At 38.3% G+C, this 27,968-nt stretch overlaps 1 protein-coding gene across 1 annotated transcript in view; it reads left to right on the top strand.

The window, feature by feature from the left end:
• Positions 1-21,908, top strand: part of LOC110283879 (uncharacterized) — a 37,621-nt gene extending 15,713 nt beyond the window's left edge. The window contains exons 4-7 of the mRNA XM_029471641.2: positions 8,147-8,265; positions 15,771-15,891; positions 18,383-18,509; positions 19,397-21,908. Coding sequence (XP_029327501.1) covers positions 15,862-15,891; positions 18,383-18,509; positions 19,397-20,700 — 1,461 coding nt within the window. The 5' untranslated portion in view covers positions 8,147-8,265; positions 15,771-15,861 and the 3' untranslated portion in view covers positions 20,701-21,908. The remainder of the gene's footprint in view (positions 1-8,146; positions 8,266-15,770; positions 15,892-18,382; positions 18,510-19,396) is intronic.
• Positions 21,909-27,968: the final 6,060 nt, after the last annotated feature.

Below are 27,968 nucleotides of genomic sequence, written 5' to 3' on the forward strand. Positions count from 1 at the left end.
TGCTACCAAAAAGAAACTAGAGAGAGCATACACTATCTTCCTGACAGCACACTTGGAAGCTCTAGAATGAAAAGAAGCAAATTCACCCAAGAGAAGTAGACAGCAGGAAATAATCAAACTCAGGGCTGAAATCAACCAAGTGGAAACAAAAAGAACTATTCAAAGAATCAACCAAACCAGGGGCTGCTTATTTGAGAAAGCAACCAGATAGACAAACACTTAGCTAGACTAACTAGAGGGCACAGGGACAGTATCCTAATTAACAAAATCAGAAATGAAAAAGGAGAGATAACAACAGAGCCTGAGGAAATCCAAAACAACATCAGATACTACTGCAAAATGCTATACTCAACACAACTGGAAAACTTGGGTGAAATGGAAAACCTCCTAGACAGATACCAGGTACCAAAGTTAAATCAGGATTAGATTAACAATCTTAACAATCGCATTTCCCCTAAAGAAATAAAATCCGTCGTTAATAGTCTCTCAACCAAAAAAAAAAAAAAAAAAACCAACACTAGATGGGTTTAGTGTAGAGTGCTAGCAGACCTCAAAGAAGACCTAATTCCAACTCTCCTCAAACTATTCAACAAAATAGAAACAGAAGGTACTCTACCCAATTCATTCTATGAAGTCTGATACCTAAACCACACAAAGATCCAACAAAGAAAGAGAACGTCAGACCAATTTCCCCTATGAATATAGATGCAAAAATACTCAATAAAATTCTCGCAAACCAAATGCAAGAACACATTAAAACGATCATCCATGAAGGCCAAGTAGGCTTCATCCCAGGGATGCAGGGATGATTTAATATATGGAAATCCATCAAAGTAATCCACTATATAAACAAACTAAAAGACAAAAATCACATGATCATCTCGTTAGATGCTGAAAAAGCATTTGACAAAATCCAACACCCCTTCGTGATAAGAGTCATGGAAAGATCAGGGATTCAGGACCCATACATAAACATAATAAAAGCAATCTACAGCAAACCAGTAGCCAACATCAAACTAAATGGATAAAAACTTGAAACAATCCCACTAAAATCAGGGACTAGACCAGGCTACTCACTTACTCCTTACCTATTCAATATAGTTCTTTAAGTCCAACCAGAGCAATTAAACAACAAAAGGAGATCAAGGGGATACAAAGTGGAAAGGAAGAAGTCAAAATATCACTATTTGCATATAATATGATAGTATATATAAGTGATCCTAAAAATTGCACCAGAGAACTCCTAAACCTGAGGCTTCAGTGCAGTAGCTGGATATAAAATTAACTCAAAAAAAAAAAAAATCAATGACCTTTCTCTACATAAAGGATAAACAGGCTGAGAAAGAAATTAGGGGGAAAAAACACCTTCACAATAGTCAAAAAAAAAAAAAAATACCATGGTGTGACTCTAACTAAGGAAGTGAAAGATCTGTATGACAAGAACTTTTAGTCTCTGAAGAAAGAAATTGAAGAAGATCTCAGAAGATGGAAAGATCTCCCATGCTCATGGATTGGCAGGATTAATATAGTAAAAATGGCTATCCTGCCAAAAGCAATCTACAGAATCAGTGCAATCCCCATCAAAATTCCAACTCGATTCTTCACTGAGTTAGAAAGGGCAATTTGCAAATTCATCTGAAACAACAACAAAAAAAAACTAGGATAGCAAAAATTTTCTCAACAATAAAAGAACCTCTGGAGTAATCACCATCCCTAACCTCAAGCTGTACTACAGCAATTGTGATTTAAAAAAAAAAAAATTGCATGGTACGGGTACAGCGACAGATACAGTACAGGTATCAGTGGAATAGAATTGAAGACCCAGAAATGAACCAACACACCTATGGTTACTTGATCTTTGACATAGGAGCTAAAACCATCCCGTGGAAAAAAAACAGCATTTTCAACAAATGCTGCTAGCACAACTGGCAGTTATCATGTAGAAGAATGGGAATTGATCCATTCTTATCTCCTTGTACAAAGATTAAGTCTTAAAAGGAAAAAAGAACTCCACATAAAACCAGAGACACTGAAAATTATAGAGGAGAAAGTGGGGAAAAGCCATGAAGATATGGGCACAGGGGAAAAATTCCTAAACAGAACAGCAATGGCTTGTGCTGTAAGATCAAGAATTGACAAATAGGACCTCATAAAATTGCCAAGCTTCTGTAAGGCAAAAGACACTGTCAATAAGACAAAAAGGCCACCAACAGATTGGGAAAGGATCTTTACCAATCCTAAATCTGATAGGGGACTAATATCCAAAATATACAAAGAGCACAAGAAGCTGAACTCCAGAAATTTAAATAACCCCATTAAAAAATGGAGTACAGAGCTAAACAAAGAATTCTCAACTGAGTAATACCAAATGGGTGAGAAGCACCTGAAAAAAAAATGTTCAACATACTTAATCATCAGGGAAATGCAAATCAAAACAACCCTGAGATTCCACCTCACACCATCAGAATGGCTAGGATCAAAATTCAGGTGACAGCAGATGCTGGTGAGGATGTGGAGAAAGAGGAACACTCCTCCATTGTTGGTGGAATTGCAAGCTTGTAAAACCACTCTGAAAATCAGTCTGGCACTTCCTTAGAAAATTGGACATATTATTACGGTAAGATTCAGTAATACCTTTCCTGGGCATATACCCAGAAGATGTTCCAACTGGTAATATGGACACATGCTCCACTATGTTCATAGCAGCCTTATTTATAATAGCCAGATTCTGGAAAGAACCCAGATGTCCCTCAACAGAGGAATAGATACAGAAAATGTGGTACATTTACACAATGGAGTACTACTCAGCTATTAAAAAATGAATTTATGAAATTCTTAGGCAAATGAATGGATCTGGAGGATATCATCCTGAGTGAGGTAACCCAATCACAAAAGAAGTCACTTGATATGCACTCACTGATAGGTGGATATTGGCCAAGAAACTTAGAATACCCAAGATACAATTTGCAAAACACAAGAAAATCAAGAAGAAGGAAGACCAACATGTGGATACTTCATACTCTCTAGAATACAGAACAAAATACCCATCGAAGGAGTTACAGAGAAATAGGTTGGAGCTAAGAGGAAAAGCTGGACCATCCAGAGACTGCCCCACCTGAGGGTCCATCCCATAATCCGCCACCAAACACAGACACTATTGCATATTCCAGCAAGATTTTCCTGAAAGGACCCTGATATAGCTGTCTCTTGAGAGGCTATGCCAGTTCCTGGCTAATACAGAAGTGGATGCTCACAGTCATCTATAGGATGAAACACAGGGCCCCCAATGGAGGAGGTAGAGAAAGTACCCAAGGAGCTAAAGGGCTCTGCAACCCTATAGGTGGAACAACAATGTGAACTAACCAGTATCCCCCAGAGCTCGTGTCTCTAGCTGGATATGTAGCAGAGGATGGCCTAGTTGGCCATCATTGGGAAGAGAGGCCCCTTGGTCTTGCAAACTTTATATGCTCCAGTACAGGTGAACGCCAAGGCCAAGAAGTGGGAGTGGATGGGTAGAGGAGCAGGGTGAGGGGAGGGTATAGGGACTTTTGGAATAGCATTTGAAATGTAAATGAAAAAATATCTAATAAAATTTTTAAAAATAAATAAAAATAAAAGGGCAATGACTGTGGTTGAACAAGGATCCTTGGAAGGTCGGAGTGTCCTTTGGCTATATGCCCTAGAGTTACAGGAATGGCTGAATCTTGAAGTAGTTTTATTTTCTTCAGTTTGAGGAACTGCCACACTGATTTCTGTTCCTTTGCATATCTCTTTATATTTTCATATCTTGTTTCATCTCATTTTAGATTTTTTTCAGTGTTTTTGCCTATTTACTTCAAGTCACTTTTCTTATCCTGCATTGTCCCTACTTCCTTCAGCCGTGTGCTCATGGTTTTGTGCCCATTAGTCATTTTGCTTGGAGTTATGTTCTTCATGACTCAGAGGTTTGAATTTCAGATATCACTTAAGTTGTTCTTTTTAGGAGATACTGCTATGGTTATGGTTTGATTACAGTACATCTTGTCTTATTTTCAGTATTTTGTATTGGGAATAGGAACAAAAGAAATATGAATTTAGAATTTTTGTTGTCTTGTGTTGTGTGGCTTTTTAGCTCAGGAGGCTTGTATTTCTAGCTTAGAACTCCAGCTACCTATCTTTTATCTGGGGGATTCAGAACTCTCTATAATGCTCAGATATCAGGTGCAGCAGCATCCTGCTCGATCCGCTTTAGGTGTAGGCTGGTTGCATGTGTGAGGGAATGCTGTGTAGAGTGGGTTCAGGGTAGCTGGAAAGCTGTAGTTGTATATCAGGAAGCCTGATAATGAATGGAAAGGACTTTTCTTTGTGGGGCAGGGTTAATCTCATGTACCAGGAGAGTGACAGGGAAAAGAAAAAGCTGGGTGGACCTCTACAAAATAATTAAGAAAGAGTAAGTGCCTGGCTTGAAAGTGTTTAGGGGATTCACGTGATTGGAACCAGTTGTCAGGTCTAGAACTACTCCAAAACAAAGATCCAGGCCTGAGTGACAAGAAAATTCACCATTCCAACCTGGTCCCTAGCCAGGTGCTGGTTACCTGACCCTGATAATTCTGCTTGTGTTACTAGTATAAGATTTGTCTAAAGAAAAGGAGAATTCTGTGCTAAATCTGTCGATTCCTCAGACATTGGTAGAGCAAATGCTTCCTCCATCAGTCTCACCATGCTTAATGCCTTTTCTAGGTTTATAACTTAAAGGTTGAATTCTTTAGTTGTTTCTAAGAGCTTGTCTTTTTATTCTCTTTTTATTCGGTTCTCTCACTCTCTCTTTCTGTGTGTGTGTATGTGTGTGTGTATATGTGTGTGTGTGTGTGTGTGAGAGAGAGAGAGAGAGAGAGAGAGAGAGAGAGAGAGACTTTCCACAGCACTCCATAAGGAGAGAGAGAGAGAGAGAGAGAGAGAGAGAGAGACTTTCCACAGCACTCCATAAGGTATAACTGATGCCATTGGCATACATTACAATGTTCCCTGTTCAGCTCTAGTTCTCATAATTGGGGAGTCACATTTTTTATAAGATATTTTCTTTATTTACATTTCAAATATTATTCCCTTTCCTGGTTTCTCCTCCAAAATCCCTATCTCCTACCCCCTCCCTCTGCTCATCAATCCACCAACTTCCTCTTCCTGGCCCTGGCATTCCCCTACACTGGGGCATAGAGACTTCACAGGACCAAGGGCCTCTCCCCCCATTGATAACCAACTAGGCCATCCTCTGCTACATAAGCAGCTGGAGCCATGAGTCTCACCATGTGTACTCTTTGGTTGGTGGTTTAGTTCCTAGGAGCAATGGGGGTACTGGTTAGTTTATATTGTTGTTCCTCCTATGGGATTGCAAACCCCTTCAGCTCCTTGGGTTCTTCAACTCCTGGATCTCCTTCATTGGGGCCCTGTGCACAGTCCAGTGGTAGGCTGCGAGCATCCACCTCTGTATTTTCAGGCACTGGTGGAGCCTCTCAGGAGACAGCTATAACAGGCTTCTATCAGCAAGCACTTGGCAGGAGATTCACATTTTTACTCTGGTGTAGGGGAAAAATTCTTCCTCAGATATTTTGTCTCCTTACAAAACCAAGTCTGTGTCCTTGATTCATTGGAATGTCTGAGTCTTTATTTCATGAACTTCTACACAAACTTACTGATACCTTTCTATGTGCTGTTTCACATTAACTGACATGTTCTGGGCTGGTGAGATGGCTCAGTGGGTAAGAGCACCCGACTGCTCTTCCGAAGGTCCAGAGTTCAAGTCCCAGCAACCACATGGTGGCTCATAACCATCCACAACGAGATCTGGCGCCCTCTTCTGGAATGTCTGAAGACAGCTACAGTGTACTTACATATAATAAATAAATAAATCTTTAAAAAAAAAAAAACTGACATGTTCTTATACCCGAAGCCCTCAGCCACATTACTATGGACATATGTCTTTTAGAACCAGTGCCTATTATTGTCAAATTTTTGTGTCCCTGTGTCTTTTATGAGCTGGCACTCAGGGTTATACTTTAAGAATGTAACCTAGGAATTCTCTCACAGTTCACTGATTTAAGTCTCAATAATAGCTAATTAAGGAACAATAAACCAAGAGCTGTAGAGTTGTCCCAGCATTTAAGAACACTTGTTCTTGCAGTATCCAGAAACAATTCCATGTACATTCATGGTGACATAACAGTATTCTGCAACTCAGATTCTAAAGGATATATTGACCTCTTATGGCCACTGCCGTCACTGCATGTAAGAAATGCACACTTACCTGCAGGTAAAAACCTGTACACATCAAATTAAAATACATAAATTTTAAGAAAACAGTAAATGCTCTGGAGGTACTTTATAACGATTCAAGTAAACAATACAGAAAAGAATTTGGAGATGTCTTTGCTAGCATGAGAGTTAAGTGTGCAGTCTGGATAAATGATTACCAGTGACCAAACTGAAGAAATAAATGTCAAGTCAGTGATGTACATTGGTTTTTATTGTTTGGCGAATTCCAGGTATGAGTGCATCATGTGTTTAATCAAATTCATCACTACTTCCTCAGCTTTAATTACCCAGTCACCGTTCCATAATGCTTCTTCATATCTCCATATTCACATTTTTTAAGAGTGCTAAATCTGTTTCATACTAGCTTTACATGTGTGAACCACATTTCTGAGTTGCCTATATCTCTGGTAGTGGTGTAATGATGCCTTTCACCAAGGATGGGATTTGAGCTGGGTTAATAATGTACAGTGTTTTTACCTGTAGGCACAGCTGAAATTGGGTGTCTAATGACATTTCATGTGAGAGGTTTGGAAACCAGATCAGCTATGTCAGTTAAAGTTTAATCAAAACCTTGGTTCACATGGTAAAGTGAGCATGAGCATATAACACAAATGGATAGCCCAAGAAAGTCACCATTGAAAAGGCAAGGGACAGAGGCACAGCTAGCATGGAGGTAAATCTGGAACTTCCAAGGGCAAAGGAGGTGGAATGATGTGAAATAGGCAGTAACAGGGCCAAGGGTCTAGTTAGTTCTTTGGTACAGCTCATCAGAACTCAGAGTCTAAAATTCTGCTGTGGCTATCTTAACTGCTTCACAAGTTTTTAGATCATGTGAACTGGGCTTATCCTGATGTTTTCATGCATGTTATGAGTTTGAGGATAGTCCTAGGAGCTTTATGTGGTAGAGGATTTGCCTTACCTGTTGTCTGAAAACATGGTCCTCTTGGACACTGTGGCAGTTGCAAAGATCCTGGAGTTTAACTCCATCCATTATTTCTAACTCTGCTCTTTTGCAATTTGCCTATTCAAGGCAAATTCCCCCTGGTGATGTGGCATCCCCAGAAAGCTTTTTAGATAATAATCACATAAGTAGCTGCTGTAGGTTTGGTTGAATCAGGAAGTTTAATTTAGCAAGCTTTATTAAAGGTATGGTTGTAAACGTTAACCTTTACTAAGGGAACTTTTTTCTGCAATTAATTTTTTGGGATTTGTATGTATTCTAGGATGCAAATACCACATCAGAATTTTGAGAAATGTTGTTTCTTATGGTTAGTTCTTAATATTGCACCTCAAAGACTGGAGTAGTGAGTGCATATGCATGCTCTGAGATGACATCAGGTCACACTCTTTTTACTGTTTTTAGATATACTATAGGTTGGGGCAAAATTCTCACCTATTAATCAACTAAGAGCCCTGGATGGTAAAGAGAAAGGCGATTGTAGCAAGGGATCCAGATATGCTAGAGGGATTGAGTAAGGGATGAGATGGGCTTCAAGTGATAATAGAAAGAGAGCATGAATTTCATTTTGTGAGGTTTTATTTCATTAATGATTCTGGAACTTTTCACTGAGGAAACTGTAGATATGATAACTGGATTTTTCATATTATGCTGTACAGTAAGCAAACAGTTGCTCTCAGTATTTGTTTAATTTTGAATCTCTGAAATAACTGTTGCCCATTGAAACAGTTTCTTTGACCCCAGCTGAACATAGCAACACACTAGCTATGAGTGTGGTAGAACACATCAGATTTTCTTCTAAGTCCTGTTACATTCCTTATCATTAACTTTTGGCCATGTTCCCTGTGTAACCCTTTGTTTTGTTTTGTCTTGTTTTTTGTTTTTGTTTTTTCAATGGAGCTTCCCTCAGATTGAACCAGAAAGCCTTCTGTTACTCAGAAAAGAGTCCTGACACTGTGACACCAGAGGGTATGCCTTTCCTGACTGATTGGAATTGTATCACATGGATTTAAATCTGGGTATGGACTTTGATAACTCTACTTCTTGCCGCAGTCTGCATAGTTGTTTTTAACACTATGAATGCTACCACCAGGGAGTCCAAAATATTTGTAGACAGTATGAGTGTCTTGATCTGAGTTATTTTTTCTCAAGAAGGTCCACTTGCTCTCTGACTCTGCTGTATTGACCTCTTGAAATTTTCCTGTCCTTGAAATGTGTACACACTGATAACACTGTATTGAATTAGTTCAGAGTAGAGGAGAAGAGTTCCCATTGCCCTTTTTATTGTACTGTTTTTTTTAGCTGTGCTTCTCTTTGTCGTTATTATTCTGAGGCATGTTCCTTCTGTTTGCACATTCTTGGGATTTTTATACTAGGCAAATGTCTTAAGACAGGGCTTTCATGCGTCTATTGACATGATCATTTTTCTTCTCTCACTGCTTCTACATGTTTTGTTTCTCACATTCATTAGTTTGTAGGTATTTAAAGAGTCTTACATTCTGGTGTTAACTCAGCTTTCCTTCCATTTCCATGGAATTTAGAGACAATCTGTGTGTCTGTGTACATTCTGATAACTGGTCTATGATTTGTCTTTGCAAATAATTGTTTGAGCTCCTCTGCTTTTGACATTGAGGAAAAGTCAGCTTGGTGTGATGAATTTCTAGTGTTCCTCTTCTTTGTATTTTAGGGATTATTCTCCTTTTGACAGTACCTGGTTGTTCTAAGAAAAGGGGAATTCCATGCTACTCTGTCTAGTTCTTAGTCACTGTTAGAGGAAACTTCTTGTTTCAAGCTAAGGACTTGCTTGATGCATCTTGCAGTTTTATAATGCAGAAGGTTGATTTATTCACTTTTTCTAAGAACTCACATTTCTTTTTCAATTCTGATTTATTCATGTATAATTTTCCCCAACACTGCATAATATAATACTGACATCATTGCTATACCTTGCAGTGTCCCCATTTATATGTCTAGTTTTTATACATAAAGAGTTACTCTATTAGTTTAGAGTAGGTGAAAATTTTCAGTACTTTAGTCTCTGCACAGAGACAAGTTTGTTGTGTTGAATGATTATATTATCTTTAGATCTGTTTCATTAATTTCTACATGACCTTACTATTATCTTTGTACATATTACTTCAGATTGACTGCTTTTCACCTTTTTCCGCCCTGGGACACATAATTGTGGACAAGTATCCATCCCAACCAGTGTCTCTTGTTGCCAGAAGTTTCCATGTGTCTTTGTTATCTTTGTCTGATTGTTTTTCCTTACCTGGCATTCAATCTGGCACTCTAAGAAAAGGTCTTTGGTTCTTCATGAAGTTTGTCTCAGTGATCTTTGATTTAGGTCTCTATAGCAGGTAATTAGACACAATTAAGAGCAACAGATGATAGACAGTAATGATGTGCATTGGTTCTTCCAGTTTTCAGGTTCTATTCCCTATACCAGCCTTGGGACTTTATATTTATCCACATGTCAGGTTCTAACCCCCTTTGGCCTTCTGTAGGCTCTGTGTGCATGGCATGCACAGACCTACATTGCTGTCTTGTATGACCCTGGAAGGGATGGTGTGACATGGTTTCCTGTCCCTAGAGCAGAGCCAGTAGGGTATGGACCTCCACAAGTGCTGACAATTGCTGTAAGCGTGGGGCTTGTTTGTATATTTTGTTTCACGTTCTTCCTTCAGGAAATGTTCTTTCTGTCAAAGTTATGGGGGATGTTCTCCCTACCAAGTTTAATGACTCCATGATAATTAGAATCAGCATGAGTCCAGGAGGTGAGTATATATTTAGTGTTCCTCTGCAAAATTTTAAATGTTATGACCTTCAGGACAGCTCTTAAAGCTGTGGAAACAAACTCTGAAAACACAAGTTCAAGAAAATATGAACAGGATTTCTCAATGTAAGGCTTAAATATGAACTGTATTAGGAGCTTCATGAACTGGAAAGAACAGAGGCAGCTGCACTAATGAGTCAGTAAAAGGAAGAAATAGTAAAAAAAAAAAAAAAAAAAAAAAAAGACAAAACCAAAAACAAGGGTCATGGTTCAGATATCAAAGGAGCAGGGAGTGAGGTAATGATGATCTCAGGACAGGATGGCAGGATTCCACCCAATTAAGCTCATTGTTTGTATATATAAAGGCAGGCAGATTTCTAAATTTAAGGTGAGCCTGAGACAAAGCAAGTTTAGGTCCAGGCATGGTGGTACACACCTTTAAATTCCTAAGGATTTTTCTTTTATTTATTGCTCATGCAAATAAAAGAATGGGCTTTCGTCTGCAAGAAAGAGCTTCATGGACAGAACTGCATAGAGAGGGATACCTAGAGAGAACTGTTTTCAGAATTGACATAGCTCTTTTTTTATTTTTTCTGGTGGAATTTCTGACTTTGATCAGAAAATACAATTTTTTTTTTGTAACAGCATTTCTTACTTTGATCAGAAAACCCATGAGCTATCCAGAGCTTTTCAGTTTTTTTAGTTTTTTGTTTGTTTGTTTGTTTTTTGTCTAGCAGAGAGCTGTCTAGAACAGAGAACTATCTTATGCAGAGAGCTATCTACAGGGCCATCTCGAGCAGAAAATAGAGCTGTCATGTTTCACCTATCACTGACTTTGAGTTGTTTTCTTCCATTGCTCCCACACACCACTTCCTCAGGAACCCCTCTCTATTTTTTTTCCTTTCCTTTTTTTGTTCTTTTTTTTTTCTTGGATATTTTCTTCATTTACATTTCAAATGCTATCCCAAAAGTCCCCTATACCCTCCCACTACCCACTCACTCCCACTTCTTGGCTCTGGCTTTCACCTGTACTGGGGCATATAAAGTTTACAAGACCAAGGGGCCTCTCTTCCCAATGATGGCCAACTAGGCCATCCTCTGCTACATATGCAGCTAGAGACACGAATTCTGGGGTACTGATTAGTTCATATTGTTGTTCCACCTATAGGGTTACAGACCCCATCAGCTCTTGGGTAATTTCTCTACATTGGGGGCCCTGTGTTCCATCCTATAGATGACTGTAAGAATCCACTTCTGTATTTTCCAGGCACTATATGAGGAGACAGCTATATCAGTGTCCTTTCAGCAAAATCTTGCTGATGTATGCAATAGTGTCTGCGTTTGGTGGCGGATTATGGGATGGGCAGTCTATTGATGGACCATCCTTTCGTCTTAGCTCCAAACTTTGTCTCTGCAACTTCTTACATGGATATTTTATTTCCTATTCTAGGGAGGAATGAAGTATCCACGAGTTGGTCTTCGTTCTTGATTTTCTTGTGTTTTGGAAGTTTTATCTTGGGTATTCTAGGATTCTGGGCAAATATCCACTTATCAGTGAGTGCATATCAAGTGACTTCTTTTGTGATTGGGTTACCTCACTCAGGATGATATCCTCCAGATACATCCTTTTGCCCAAGAGTTTCATAAATTCATTGTTTTTAATAGCTGAGTAGTACTCCATTGTGTAAATATACCACATTTTCAGTATCCATTCCTCTGTTGAGGGACATCTGGGTTCTTTCCGGCTTCTGGCTATTATAAATAGGGCTGCTATGAACATAGTGGAGCATGTGTCCTTATTACCAGTTTGAACATCTTCTGGGTATATGCCCAGGAGAGGTATTGCTGGATCTACCAGTAGTACTATGTCCAGTTTTCTGAGGAACTGCCAGACTGATTTCCAGAGTGGTTGTACAAGCTTGCAATCCCACCAGCAATGGAGGAGTGTTCTTCTTTCTCCACATCCTCGCCAGCATCTGATGTCACCTGAATTTTTGATCCTAGCCATTCTGACTGGTGTGAGGTGGAATCTCAGGGTTGTTTTGATTGGCATTTCCCTGATGATTAAGGATGTTGAACATTTTTTCAAGCTCTTTTCAGCCCTTCGGTATTCCTCAGTTGAGAATTCTTTGTTTAGCTCTGTACCCCATTTTTATTAGGGTTATTTGAATTTCTGGAGTTCAGCTTCTTGAGCTCTTTGTATATATTGGATATTAGTCCCCTATCAGATTTAGGATTGGTAAAAATTCTTTCCCAATCTGTTGGTGGCCTTTTTGTCTGATTGACAGTATCTTTTGCCCTACAGAAGCTTTGCAATTTTATGAGGTCCCATTTGATTCTTGATCTTACAGCACAGGCCACTGCTGTTCTGTTTAGGAATTTTTACCCTGTGTCCATATCTTCGAGAGGAACCCCTCTCTAAATGAGATTGGTCCTCAACACAACATGGAAGTAAAGATATCCCTGGAAAAAAATTAAAATTAATAAACCTTATTTAAAAAAAAAGAAACTGCAAATAATCTGGAAGTATTGAAAAGCCTTCAAGCTAGGCAGTGGTGGAGCACGCCTTTAATCCCAGCACTTGGGCAGCAGAGGCAGAGGCAGGTGGACTTCTGAGTTCGAGGCCAGCCTGGTCTACAGAGTGAGTTCCAGGACAGCCAGGGCTACACAGAGAAATCCCGTCTCGAAAAACAAAAAAAAAAAAAAAAACTTTTTTTTAAAGAAAGAAAAGCAGGCAAGATAACAGCACAGGAATGAATATAGAGTTATAACTAATGTGAGACTAAATATGGATCCTAGATATGTGACAGGATAGCTAATACTGTATATCAACATTGGGAGTGTTAGGAATGAATCTGTGTATGATAAATAAAATTGTTTGTGTACATGGGATTCAGAGTGGAGAACATCCCATGTCCATTGGAATGTGACAAAAGAGTTATCATATTGATGATGTGGTTAGGTACATAGCAGTAACATTTATGAGGAACTACTATAATTGTGGAATTTATAATATAGGAAAATGCTGTTATGCAGCACCTGCATTAATACAATAAATTGAATTAAGGGTTCCATGGTAATGTGCCCAAAGTCAAACCCAACGAACTCTTCCATGCTGTTCAAAAGTAAAGGGCATTGTAGCCCAGCACACTGAGTGACATTCTCACTCTCCCACTCATTCCAGAGCATATGGGACCTAGGCAGCCACATTTTTCTGAACCGAAGAGAAGGATGTAGGCATTTTTCTCATCAGTAAATGAACACCCCCACACACACACAGTGCCACATGGGGCCCCTGGGAAATACCCTCTCTTGATTTTTCTAACCCATCCCTTGTTATTCATGTTTTCATCCCATTTCTCCTTCTAGTATTTCACGTATACTTGGAGGCAGGTTTTGTATTGGTAGTCAGGCTGTCATGTATTCATAATTCCAGCTGCCATGGTATATGATAGTGGATTTGTATACCTCACTCCCCTTCCTTCAGCTCTTACAACCTTCCCCTTCACCCTACTTCATTCAGTCTTACTTCCCAGCAGTCTCTGAAATGAGTTTTCTATTACAAACCATGTTTGTCTGATTTAGGCTCTCAGGACTACAGGGTATGTTGTAAGTAAAAGAATTTTAAGGAAATTCCAGTATTCTGACATGTACCCATAATGGGATTCTATTAGTCATAGAATCCCATCCTGGGCCTGTGATTTTTTCCAGTCATTGACTTTTAGCTGGCATCTAGTGCCAGCTATGAATTTCCTTTATGGGCTAACCTTAGTTCAAACCAGAAAAGCATCTGTTATTTACAATAATCTTGGCCATATTCATCTGGTGGGCATACCTTGCTGGACAGGATGGTCTTGCAGCACTAGGAATCAGCATCTGAGGAGAGCCACTGATGATTCTCTTTGCCCAGCAACCTACAGAGCCCTGTTAACAATATGAATGGTACACCAGGATATCTAATACATTTTTAGACAATGAGTGATCTGCTGACTTCTCAGCATTTTCCCTGGGGATGTATAAAACCAAGTGATATTTTCTTGTAGTTTTATATAGCTTATTAAGAGTATTATCAGATTTGAACTTTCTTGTGGGATATTTTTAGTTTTTGAATTGAAGAATTACATTTCCCAAATCATGAAATTTGGAAAAATATGTCTTCCCCATACTCTTATTTAACACATTGAAAGTGTTATATGTCTTACTTTCTCTTTGTAAGCACTGTTGCACTGTGATGAATTAGTGTTGAGGCATAGCCTACCTATCCTTGTCATGCTTTGTATAGTACAATAATGACATCTGTCTTCTAATTTTGTAAGGACAGATTTAGGTTGTTGGCTACTGTCTTGATTATGATGATTTATGTTCCTTCTGTTCTCACATTCTTTCTTCAGTGCTTTCATATTGAATCAATGTGCTGTTTTGCCCCATGTCTTTCATGGATATATTGACATGGTTGTGTGGCTTCTGTCACTGACATATTTTGTGCCTTAAATTATTTGTTATGTGATACTGAAACAGTTTTGCATCCTTGACATAAAATCAAGTTGAGTTCCCTTTCTGGATTCATTAGAGAGAATCTCTTTGCCATGTATTGCTGATTGGGAAGCTGAAAAGTGCCTGGAACAATACCAAGACACAGATATATACATGTCCAGGAAGATGTTTCCAACTGTGATAGGATTTTGACGGATCTGACAAAATGAGTGAATCATCCCAAGAGCACACCCTGAAATGATTCACTTTATCTTTATGCATATCCTCTTATGAGTAGCAGCCCTCAGAGAGTTTCTCCCATGACAGCTTCTTGATGATTCTGCCTTGACATTTGCTGGAACAGTTGTTCTCAGTCTGTGGCTCATGACCCCTTGGGGGTCAATTGACCTTTTCACAGACTACTATACAACATATATTACTGATGGTTTTAGAAACTGATATACCACGCCCATTTCAATCTACAGGTGGGTCTACTACATGTAGATAATTTAATAAGAGTTCCTGGTACTGTATTACAAAGGTGGAGAACCACTGTCTTAGAACAGTTAGCACATGGACATTCCACTTAAAGACATGTAATTGTAATGTTCTACCTAGAAAAGTATTTGTGTTGCTTTCAAGTGATCAATATTCTCACAAAGTGATGTACAGATGATTTAGAAAAGAGGTTCACATTGAAAGAAGAGTAAACGGAAACATAGATTTTACCTCACAAACAATGTGAAATTAGATGATGGTGAAAATGGCTGTAACTCAACCTGATAATGATTTATCAATTTGAGCAAAAGATGATATTGGCAGATAGAATCTATGCCTCTACATCAAGACAACAGGACACACATGGAAAATAGATGTACTGTATCTGCCAGATAGAAGGAAATGAAACATGATCAAAGGGTCAGATATTGTATTCTAGTGTGATAACTAATGAAACTTTATTTAATGCTAGGCATCCATCTTAGGGCCCGACTAGCCATTTGCCTCTGGTTCTAGTTCTTGAATCATAAGTTCCTAGTAATAACCCTGAGTAGTAATTTTCTTGCAGCAGGTATACATATACTCTATATTTGTGCCTGGAACCTGTTGAGGTTTGAAAAAAGCCTGAGATTGTAGTCATTTTCCTTTCCATAATAAATATATCATTCCATGCTTTCCTGTCTGTATGAATGTTGACAAGATTTCTGTTATCATTTTGATTTTGGTGTGCGTTTATTTGTTTTACCATTGACCATAACAGAGTTGTATTAATTTTAGCTTTTAATTTTGGAAACCTTGATGTGAAATTTCAATAAGACTTCCAGTTTAAATTCCTGAGATAGAAACTTGGAGAAGAACAGTAAGAAGAATGAATGCTTCCCTGGTAAATGCTCCCCAGGTCAGTGTCCTGTCCATATTTTTTTGAAAATCCTTTCATTATTTTAAACCATTCGAAACTTTACTTTTCTTTCTCTGTTAATGTTATCTATATTGTTGGTTTTCTTTCATTATCTTTATTCTTCCCCAATAATCAAAATTATGTCTTTTAGTACTTTTTCACTTATAATGGGACAAGTACAGACTTGTCCAATTATATTTTTACTGGGTTTTATACTGTGAGGACATAGATTTCCAAGGATCGATGACCTGTAGTTCAGAAAGACAATGTATAATCGATGTTCAAAGAATATATTGATGTTTAATTTCTACATTCATTGGCCTTCTGTCATTTAATATTTCTGGGAATGGAAGGTCTCCTGTGCCACATAAACTGCATTTCAGGAATAGTCAGGTTTCCAGAAATAACCTTGTGAATGTAGATCTGCAAATACATGGACACTGACATTACTGAGCAATGTATGGAAGATAGAATTTATGAAATTATAGAATTAGAAGTCTATTCACTGTCTTTAAACCTGATAGTAAATATTTCAGCTCCCTAGAGACATAGATGATGAAAGGAACGTATAGCTTTTTCTTACCAAAACATTGATGCGTTTGTGAGGAGATGCAGGTTGTAGTATTATAGTATCTCTTTTCAACATTTTATGTCACATAGTCATCTTGGGTTTGTTGACATGTGAAATCTGTCTCAGGAGAGACATTGCCTAGTGCTTAGTGTGGTCAGTTCTCATAGACAGATGATTGTTTTCTTCTTCCCTATTGTTTTATTTTTTTAGAGATAATATAAACATTACTGTGTGTGCCTTTGTATTCAACACATGCCATATATTAGTAGGAATTTGCTGGAAAATATTATCTTAGTATTATGCATAAGCCATGAAATTTTAAGTATGCATGAATGTCCCTCTTAATTTGTTCTTTTCTTTAGGAAAAGGAATGTTCCATCCACCTTTTCTCCCACCCCGTCTATGTATTACATAGGGGGAAACTCTGAAGGGCTTTGGCAATATTTCTTTACAATAATATTTTTTCAAATACCTAAGTTTTTATAATCATAGTTTTATGTATATTAAATGATACCTTATGCCCCTGAAATCCTGAGTTGAGCATCCAGCCCTTGGAACTGAAGTTAAACATGATAGTGAGCTGCAATGTGTGTAGAAGCAAAAGAAGATAAAGTTAAAATTACAAGACTAAAATTTTCAGTTAAGTCAATCTCATGAATTTTTTAAAAATTCATGAAGAATTAGTATAATTCTCAATTAAAAAACTCGATTTGATCAAAAAATTCTACTTCAATTGAATGCATTGTCACATGTGCCATTTATTTCCATATACATACCTAATATAGAAATAAAAACTATATGTAATTTATGACCTTGTTATTATTATATTGCATATATCAACCTTGATTAAACTTTCAATAATTCTATGCTATCTAATAGTAGCATTTTTATTTACTGTTATGAATATAGTCTCATAAAATAACTTCACAAAGTATTTGATTCTGTGTGTCCTTTGGAATGTTGACTGTGTTCACTGATGTTAAACTCCTTTTATGTTTAAAGAAAAATGTGATTTTTAATTCATTCAATAATTCTGAATTTCATATTGTACATCTTTGTTCTAGAAAGGGTACAGCATTGTTCCTAGGTCTCAGGATGCCAACTGAGAATTTTAAAATAAAGTCATGTGAGCCCCTGCTAGGGATAGGATTGATGTAGTGTCCATAGTTGAGGAAGACTGAGAGCTGTAGAATTTAGAAACACAGTTTTACTCATTTGAACTTTACCATCTGTGATGTGACACTGGGATTCTGTTTCATAGCAACCCATACTTCATAAAGCTACACTCCTGAATCTAGACAAGAAATGTGTATTTTATATTCCCTACAAGTTTTCTGATTACAATCCTGTAATCCTGTTTCAGAGAAATAGAAAATAAAATTAAGACTGACTGTTTTGCATCGTTTATTAAAATTAATTTTCAATTTTCTTTCATGTTTGTTGGTACATATGGCTGAATGCATACATATGTGCTGTGTATTCCTTGAGCCTGTAGGGCTCAGAAGAGTGCATTGCATTTCAGAGAATTGGGATTAGAAATCTGTTGTGTAGTTCCATATGTGCATTGGGAAACAACTTTAGATTATAGAACACAAAGTACAGACAAATTTTCAAATGAAGTGATAGTGGCAAAACCTTCATCTACTGCTAAGGTCTTAGAAAACATTAGAAAGTTAATGAAGGGGAGAGACCTTATGAATGTAAGCAATATAATATATCATTCTATACATTGCCTTTGAAGGAGCAGCAATGCTTACCTTATGACTCATTTCTAAGCACTTCTAGAAGATGTTGTTTGTCCTTAAATATTTATCATGGCTTAGCTTTATCACAAATTACCTCTAATTCTTTAGGACGTTTCTACCTAGGAAATCACTTTTGTCCAGTAGCACATAGTAAACAGGTATTTTTCCATTTCAGGGTCTGTTAACATTCAAGGATGTGGCTGTGGAGTTCTCACAGGAGGAATGGGAATGTCTTGACTGTGCTCAGAGGACATTGTACATGGATGTGATGTTGGAGAATTATAAGAATCTATTTTTTGTGGGTAAGAATAATTTTTGTGTAGAATTCCTGATATATATTTTTTAATTTACCTATTGTATGTTTATGTTATCCCTCTGAAATGTCTATATACTCCCAGAATAAGGGAAATTCTCGTTTCCAACATAACTTTTCATTGTTTTTCTTTTATATTTCTCTACGTTCTTTTGAAGAGGAACCAGTGTTATATTCTCGGTAATCTCTCCAAGCTTAATGTCTACTTTTAATCAAAACTTCCAAGTTCAAAAAAAAAAAAAAAAAAAATGACTATTCAGAGCAAGACAATATATTGCCACACATATAATAGTTGGAATATTTTAATTTTATTATTGCATTAAAGTCTTCACTTATTTATGAATTTTAAAAATGGACAAGGTTTTAAATGGAGAAAGAGCTGTTGGTTGGAGAGTTTTGTTGTTACCTCTTCACTTTTTTATATGTGGTCTCTATGTTTGGTACTGGCACAGCATGGTCTTTGAATTGTGAATTCCATTATATGTGGATTGTGGATTATATAATGAATTTGTAGCTGACCAAAGTTACATAGTGTCACTATCATAAAGCATAAACAACAAAATAGAGAAACAATTTTTGATATATTTTAATTTGCTCCTTTCTCAAAGTTTACTGCGCAAGCTACTTTTTCCACCTTCTCCAAAATACACTGTTTAAATAAGGGTTTTGAGTCTATTATCATTTCCTGTTATTTGTTATAGATAAGATTTAAGGTTGTTCTAAGCATCCATGTAATGATTGTGAAAAAGACCACTTTTGAGAGCTGTATTCTTGAGAATCATTAAATTACATTAGAAAAATGTCAGGAAACATGGGATATTGTCTTACTTATCCATTAGTCCCTATTGTCTCTAATTGCACTTTTTTTTTTTTCAGAGAATCTTTGCACTTTTCCTAAATATGAGAATGGCTTGGATCAAGACACACAGCATATTGTTCACAAGCATGTAACTATCCAAAAGAAGTCTTATAAATATTATGAGCATGGCAAAATCATCCAGGAATACACCCAAAGTGTACTTTACCAAGATAACTTCAGGGATACACATGTTGAGTCATCAAACGTAAACAGACATGAAACTGGAAACACCAGAGAACCTTGCAAATATAAAAACTGTGTAAACTGTTTAAATTTGTGTTCTATCATTGGTCTAAATCAAGGACTCCACATAGGAAAGAAAGAACACAATGGGACAGTGCTTGATAAGGTTTTTGACTCTAAACAAATACTTGGGCTGAAACAAACCAATAGTGGAAAGAAACCTTACAGATGTAGTGAATGTGCCAGATGCTTCACCAAGAAATGCAAGCTTAGACAACATCAGACAATTCATACTGGAGAGAAACCTTACAAATGTAGTGAATGTGACAAATGCTTTTTTTACAAATACAGTCTTAGTATTCATCAGAGATTTCATACTAGAGAGAAACTTTACAAATGTAGTGAATGTGACAAATGCTTTACCTTTAAAAGTGTTCTTAGAATTCATCAGAGAATTCATACAGGAGAGAAACCGTACAAATGTAGTAAATGTGAAAAATCTTTTACCCGGAAAAGCAATCTTAGAATTCATCAGAGAATTCATACAGGAGAGAAACCTTATAAATGTAGTGAATGTGACAAATGCTTTACCTTCAAAAATACTCATCGAATTCATCAGAGAATTCATACAGGAGAGAAACCATACAAATGTAGTGAATGTGAAAAATCTTTTACCCGGAAAAGCCATCTTAGAATTCATCAGAGAATTCATACAGGAGAGAAACCCTATAAATGTAGTGAATGTGACAAATGCTTTACCTACGAACACACTCTTAGTAATCATCAGAGAATTCATACAGGACAGAAGCCTTACAAATGTAGTGAATGTGACAAATGCTTTACCCGAAAATGTAATCTTATTATTCATCAAAAAATTCATACAGGAGAAAAACCATATAAATGTAGTGAATGTGACAAATGCTTTACCCACAAAGGCGGTCTTAGTATTCATCAGATAACTCATACTGGAGAGAAGCCTTACAAATGTAGTGAATGCAACAAATGCTTCACTCACAAAGGGGATCTTAGACGTCATCAGAGAATTCATTCTGGAGAGAAACCTTATAAATGTAGTGAATGTGACAAATGCTTTACCCGCAAATTCAGTCTTAGAAGTCATCAGAGAATTCATACATGAGAGCAGCCTTACAAATGTAGTGAGTGCGACAAATGCTTTACCTTTAAAAGTGATCTTAGAATTTATCAGAGAATTCATACGGGAGAGAAACCATACAAATGTGAATGTGAAAAATCTTTTACCCGGAAAAACAATCTTATAATTCATCAGAGAATTCATACAGGAGAGAAACCTTATAAATGTAGTGAATGTGACAAATGTATTAATCACAAAGGTGATTAACAATCATCAGAGAATTCATATAGGAGATAAGCCTTATAAATGCAGTGAATGTGGCAAATGCGTTCACAAATACAGTCTTAGTATTCATTAGAGAATTCATACAGGAGAGGAACCTTATACATGTAATGAATGTGATGAATTCTTTAGACATAAATGTAGTCTTAGCACTCATCTGAAAATGTACACATTCGAGAATATTTACAAATGAAGCAGATGAGACAAACCCTTCACCAAGAAAGATCATCTTAGAAGTCATCAAAGAATACATACAGGAGAGTGACCTTTCAAATGTTCATGTTCAAATCCTTTATTCTTAGCTTATCTCACAGTACATCAGAAAATTCATACAGGAGAGAAACCTCACAAATGTAACCCGAGGAAAGAGTTTTACCTGAAAAATAGTTTCTTCCGGAAAACATGTGGCATGTATTTTACCCAAGCGGAATTCTTTACAATACTTGACGCTCCACACTAGAGTTAATTATGAATATTAGGAAAGCATTTTAGTGTTCAAATCTTAGAAACTATGAAGCATGTATGCTGGAGAATCTCTGAAAATGTGCCAATGGAGAAAATTTTTCAAATTGTTCACTATCAAACATTCCATAATAAAGACAAAGTAGAGAAGCCAGAAGAATCTGTAACACTTCTATGGAGACTGAAATAATCCATTTGAGAGGAAATCTGATTATGGCGGATAATATGACTCTCAAAATAGTGATACCAATAAGCATTCTGTATGTTTAATTTAAATGAAGAAACTCAGACAAATCATTTGTTAAAAGAGGATTTGATAAACTGAGCCACCAAAATGCCAGTATTCCTACAGATAGAGATTGCTCTCAGTGTCAAGAATTCATAATCTGTATCATATGCTGGTTTCAAGTTTCAGGATAGAAACTGTCTTTGAGTCCCTTGGGCTCTGATCACCAACTCCTTCCCCACAGTTGTGTATATAACTGCAATAAATTTCATTGATTGAACAAGTTGGACTTGGTTGTTTTCAGTTTTGACTTGGGATAGGTAGATGGATATGTGTGTTGCATCTCTGTAGAAAATGTCTCTCATACAACATGCTGAACCCATTACTATTTTCTCCATACTTGTAACATAAAATTAAAACTAGACCAATATTTTTCAACCTGTCAATAGAAATTCCTTTGGGAGTATTATGAACTTCTAACAGGTTACAGAAGACCATAGGAAAACAGATATTTCTGATGATCTTAGAGTGAAACATTCCTTTTTCTCTAGATGAATCCACCTACATCAATGTACTTTGTATTTTATGACAATGCTGTATTATTAGGAATGTTAGAACCGTTGTATTAGAACACAATTGTGTTAACTAAAATAAGAGAGACTGTTCCATGCTCCTGCCTTACTGCCATCGACTGAGGAATAAGGCTGCTTTCTACCTTGAATTCCAAGAAGAGTGAGAGAAAGTTCTCTACCAAGAACAAATGAAACTACTATTGCTTCAAGGTTGTCAGTGACAAAATCCACTAGACTGTCTTTCTTTATGTGGCTCTTAACTCATATTAACACCAAGTGATTCAACTTCAATGACACCAAGTGATTCAACTTCAATAAGCCATGGGCAAATATTACAGACCATTGTGTTAGCCTGTCCTGTTGTAGCTCATCACTCTATATATCACAAGGGATGTATTAGATTTTATTTCTTTTTTGTTAACTAATTTACAGAATGGTAATATCATATATATCTGAGAACATTTCATCCTGAAACAAGATTCAGTAACTGACTTTACTAAGGTATTAAACTTAACATCATGGTTGGGTCCAGTCTTTAAAATATATAAGATTATAAAGCTTTAATGAGCTAGCCAGTGAACAATAGATCGGGTACATGTTGATGTACAGTTTAGAAATCTCAAAATTGTGGAAAGTCATTTTAAAATACTGAAACTAAAAGAGAAAATTGTCACACCAAGGCAAACCATTATATTAGATTATTGATAATAAATTCAGAAATACTCAGGAAATTTGGACCCTGCCCAAGGTGGTATATTATGAAACTGTATCATTACATAATTTTTCCCTGATTTTCAAAAATAAGGAATTAATTAAGCTCATGAGAAACCACTGAGTTAGAATCTGTGTTGTTCTCAGTATTGAGAGATTGTTGAAAGATAATCTTGTTTATAGAATCTTGAGTACACAGAGGTTCATACTTTCAATTGCTCACAAATAATTATTTGCTACATCAGGGATGTTGGGGCTCACACAGCAGGCAATTAAAAGTTAGGTGTCTTTACTGGCCCTTTTTAAGAAGCAGCAAGCATATGATGAGAGTGCACAAAATAGGTTCACGTAGACTCCCAGCTGAGGGTATGTGGAAAAGCACTTGTGCAGAGTGAGAAATATGCAATTCAATGGGGCAGACACAATCACCATATCAGGGTTGATGGCCAATGAAACAGTCTGTGAAATTGGAACTTGCAGTTGCATTTATAGAAGACCATGGTAAAAGCCATATTACAGGAAGCTGATGAGCATTCCTAGAGGAACTTCCACAGGCTGTTTTTAGGAACCTATCCGGATTCAGACAGTACCTTTCAGAAACAGGAAAGCTACACTTCAGCTGCAGATCATCCTGTGGAACAGCTTGGGGAAGGGAGGCAATTGGAGTTGGTAGGAGGAACCATTATTTGATTGGAACAGGTTTGTGATGCGTGGAATCAGAAGAGAGACTGAGGTCCCTAACCCTACTCCTACACTTAACCCTGTCCCTAACCCTATTCCCAACCTCAAGCCCTGTGCCTCCCACCTACACCTACACCTATCCAATTCCTCTCTTTGGAAGAATATTTCAGTTAGTCATTTCATAATAACTACATGTATAATATATTTGAATCTTACATATATTGTTGCTTGTTTGCATGCTAAAAAGCTGCATACTGATTTTCTATCTGGGGTCTCTCTGAGGCTAGTCCGCATAGGAGAGGCAGGGGCTGCAGAAACAACAGAGCTTCTTGGACAGGGTAACTTTGGGCCTTCATCCTCAGCCAGGAGGTGGAGCTGACCTCACACCTCTGTGCACCTTCCTAGCCAGAGGAGAGCTTGCCTACAGGGAGTGCTCTGACCCCCCAGGACTCAGGAGAGAGCTGGTCTCCCAGGAGTGCTAAAAGAGACTACCAGACTCACAGGAGGAAGAAAGACCGGCCAGAGACACCTAGAACATCTAACACCAGAGATTATCAGATGGTGAAAGACAAACATAAGAATCTTATTATAGAAACCAAGATTCCTAGGCATCTTCAGAACCCAGTACTCCCCACCACAGCAAGTCCTGGATACGCCAACATAGGAAAAACAAGATTCCGATTTAAAATGATATCTCATGATGATGGAAGAGGATTTTAAGAAGGACACTAATAACTCCCTTAAAGAAATACAGGAGAGACATCTAGGCACCATCCCCAGCAGAGGAGAGGGGTCCTCCTGAGAGGGCTTTTTCAGAGCAGATGAGGGAGCCATCTTGGGTCCCAGATCCCTCAGAGACTAGTCTGTGCAGGTGAGAGTGCAGACTACAGAAACAACACACCTTCTGGGACAGGCAGAAGTACACAGCTTCTGGGACAGACAGAAGCAACACAGCTTCTGGAACCCAATTTCGGGCTCCAGACATCTGGGCACCTTCCACGACAGAGGAGAGGTGTCCACCTGGGAGGGCTCTTTTGGAGCAAGTGAGGGAGCCACCTTGGGTCCTGGATCCCTCAGAGACCAGTCTGTGCAGGTCAGCTCACAGACTGCAAAGGGTGAGTGAGCAGACTGCAGAAGTGACACAGCTTCTGGGACAGGCAAAAGCGAACAGCTACTGGGACAGACCCAGATTCAGGCTCCAGACATCCAGATACCTTCCCTGCCAGAGGAGAGGTGTCTGCCCAGGAGGGCTCTGACCATCCGAGCAGGTGAGAGAGCCATCTTGTGTCCCATGTCCCTCGGAAACCAGTCTGCAGATGAGCATGCAGACTGAAGAGGCAACACATCTTCTGGGACAGGCCCTGTTTCAGGCCTTCATCTTCAGTCAGGAGGCAGTTCCAAATGCCAGATATCTGTGTACCTTCCCTGCAAGAGGAGAGCTGGCCTGCAGAGTGTACTCTGACCACTGAGACTCAGGAGAGACCTAGACTCCCAGGTCTGCTGAAAGAGGCTAACAAAATCACAGGAGGAACAAGACAACTACAACAACTAACTCCAGAGATTACCAGATGAAGAAAGGCAAACATAAGAATCTTACTAACAGAAACCAAGACCACTCACTATCATGAGAACCCAGGACTCCCACCTCAGCCAGTCCTGGATAACCCAACACACCCGAAAAGCAAGACTCAGATTTAAAATCATATCTCATGATGCTGGTAGAGGACATCAAGAAGGACTTCAATAACTCACTTAAAGAAATACAGGAAAACACTGCTAAAGAGGTAGAAGTCCTTAAAGAATTACAGGAAAACACAACCAAACAGGTGATGGAATTGAACACGACCATCTAAGACCGAAAAAGGAAAGTAAAAACAAGAAAACCCAAAGTGAGACAACTCTGGAGATATAAACCCTAGAAAAGAAATCTGGAACCATAGATGTGAGCATCAGCAACAGAATACAAGAGATGGAAGAGAGAATCTCAGGTGCAAAAGGTTCCATAGAGAACATGGGCACAACAATCAAAGAAATTGCAAAATGCAAAAACATCCAAGAAATCCAGGACACAATGAGAAGACCAAACCTATGGATAATAGGAGTAGATGAGAATGAAGATTTTCAACTTAAAGGGCCAGCAAATATCTTCAACAAAATTAAAGAAGAAAACTTCCCAAACCTAAAGAAAGAGATGCCGCCCTTCCAGTCCACGCCAGCACAGGGGTTCCTTGCCCACGGAGTCTCCGAACATCCGCAAGGAACCCCACAGGATCCCCCACTGGATCTTGGGACATCTGGTGAGTGGAACACAGCGTCTGCTCCAATCCAATCTCTCAGGACCTGAGATTGCATTAATTAGGGAAGCTGAGGGCCCGGCCTGATCAGGGTCGTGGGTCCCTTCTGGTCCATGCCAGCACCGGGGTTCCTTGCCCAAGGAGTCTCTGGACACCCACAAGGTCCCCCAAAAGACCCTCCACGGGATCTTAGTACCTCTGGTGAGTGGAGCACAGCGTCTGCTCCAGTCCAATCAACAGGATCTGAGACTGCATTAATTGGGGAAGCAGAAAACCTGGCCTGATCAGGGTCACAAGTCCCTTCCGGTCCTTGCCAGCACCAGGGTTCCTTGCGCGTGGAGTCTATGGACACCCCGAAGGTCCCCACAGGACCCTCCACGGGATCTTAAAACCTATGGTGAGTGGAACACAACTTCTGCCAGGAGGCAGGTTCGAACACCAGATATCTGGGCACCTTCCCTGCAAGAGGAGAGCGTGCCTGCAGAGAGTACTCTGACCACTGAAACTAAAGAGAGAGCTAGTCTCCCAGGTCTGCTGATAGAGGCTAACATAATCACAGGAGGAACAAGATCTAACCAGAGACAACTATAACAACTAGCTCCAGAGATTGCCAGATGGTGAAAGTCAAACGTAAGAATCCTACTAACAGAAATCAAGACCACTCACCATCATCAGAACGCAGCACTCCCACCCCACCTAGGAATGGTTCAATATACGGAAATCCATCAACGTAATCCAGTATATGAACAAACTCAAAGACAAAAACCACATGATCATCTCCTTAGATGCAGAAAAAGCATTCGACAAGATCCAAAACCCATTCATGATAAAAGTCTTGGAAAGATCAGGAATTCAAGAACCATACCTAAACATGATAAAAGCAATCTACAGCAAACCAGTAGCCAACATCAAAGTAAATGGTGAGAAGCTGGAAGCAATCCCACTAAAATCAGGGACTAGACAGGGCTGCCAACTTTCTCCCTACCTATTCAACATTGTACTTGAAGTCCTAGCCAGAGCAATTCCAAAACAAAAGGAGATCAAGGGCATACAAATTAGAAAAGATGAAGTCAAAATATCACTTTTTGCAGATGATATGATAGTATATATAAGTGACCCTAAAAATTCTACCAGAGAACTCCCAAACCTGATAAACAGCTTCATTGAAGTAGCTGGATATAAAATTAACTCAAACAAGTCAATGGCCTTTCTCTACACAAAGGAAAAACAGGCTGAGAAAGAAATTAGGGAAACAACACCCTTCTCAATAGTCACAAATAATATAAAATATCTTGGAATGACTCTAACTAAGGAAGTGAAAGATCTGTATGATAAGAACTTCAAGTCTCTGAAGAAAGAAATTAAGGAAGATCTAAGAAGATGGAAAGATCTACCATGCTCATGGATTGGCAGGATCAACACTGTAAAATGGCTATCTTGCCAAAAGCAATCTACAGATTCAATGCAATCCCCATCAAAATTCCAACTCAATTCTTCAATGAATTAGAAAGAGCAATCTCCAAATTCATCTGGAATAACAAAAAACCTAGGATAGCAAAAACTCTTCTCAAGGATTAAAGAACCTCTGGTGCAATCACCATGCCTGATCTAAACCTTTACTAGAGAGCAATTGAGATAAAAAAAAAAAAAAAAAAAAAAAAAAAAAAACCTGCATGGTTCTAGTATAGTGACAAACAATTGGACCAATGGAATAGAATTGAAGACCTAGAAATGTACCCACACACCTATTGGTCACATCTTCGACTAAGGAGCTAAAACCATCCAGTGGAAGAAAGACAGCATTTTCAACAAATGGTGCTGGCACAACAGGTGGTTATTATGTAGAAGAATGTGAATCGATCCATTCCTATCTCCTTATACTAAGGCCAAATCTAAGTGGATCAAGGAACTCCACATAAAACCAGAGACACTGAAACGTATAGAGAAAGTGGGCAAAATCCTCGAAGATATGGGTACAGGGGAAAAATTCCTGAATAGAACAGCAATGGCTTGTGCTGTAAGATCGAGAATTGACAAATGGTACCTCATGAAACTGCAAAGCTTCTGTAAGACAAAAGACACCGT

This window comes from Mus caroli, unplaced genomic scaffold, assembly GCF_978045245.1.
Source record: "Mus caroli unplaced genomic scaffold, Mus_caroli_1 scaffold_18, whole genome shotgun sequence".
NCBI lineage: Eukaryota > Metazoa > Chordata > Mammalia > Rodentia > Muridae > Mus > Mus caroli.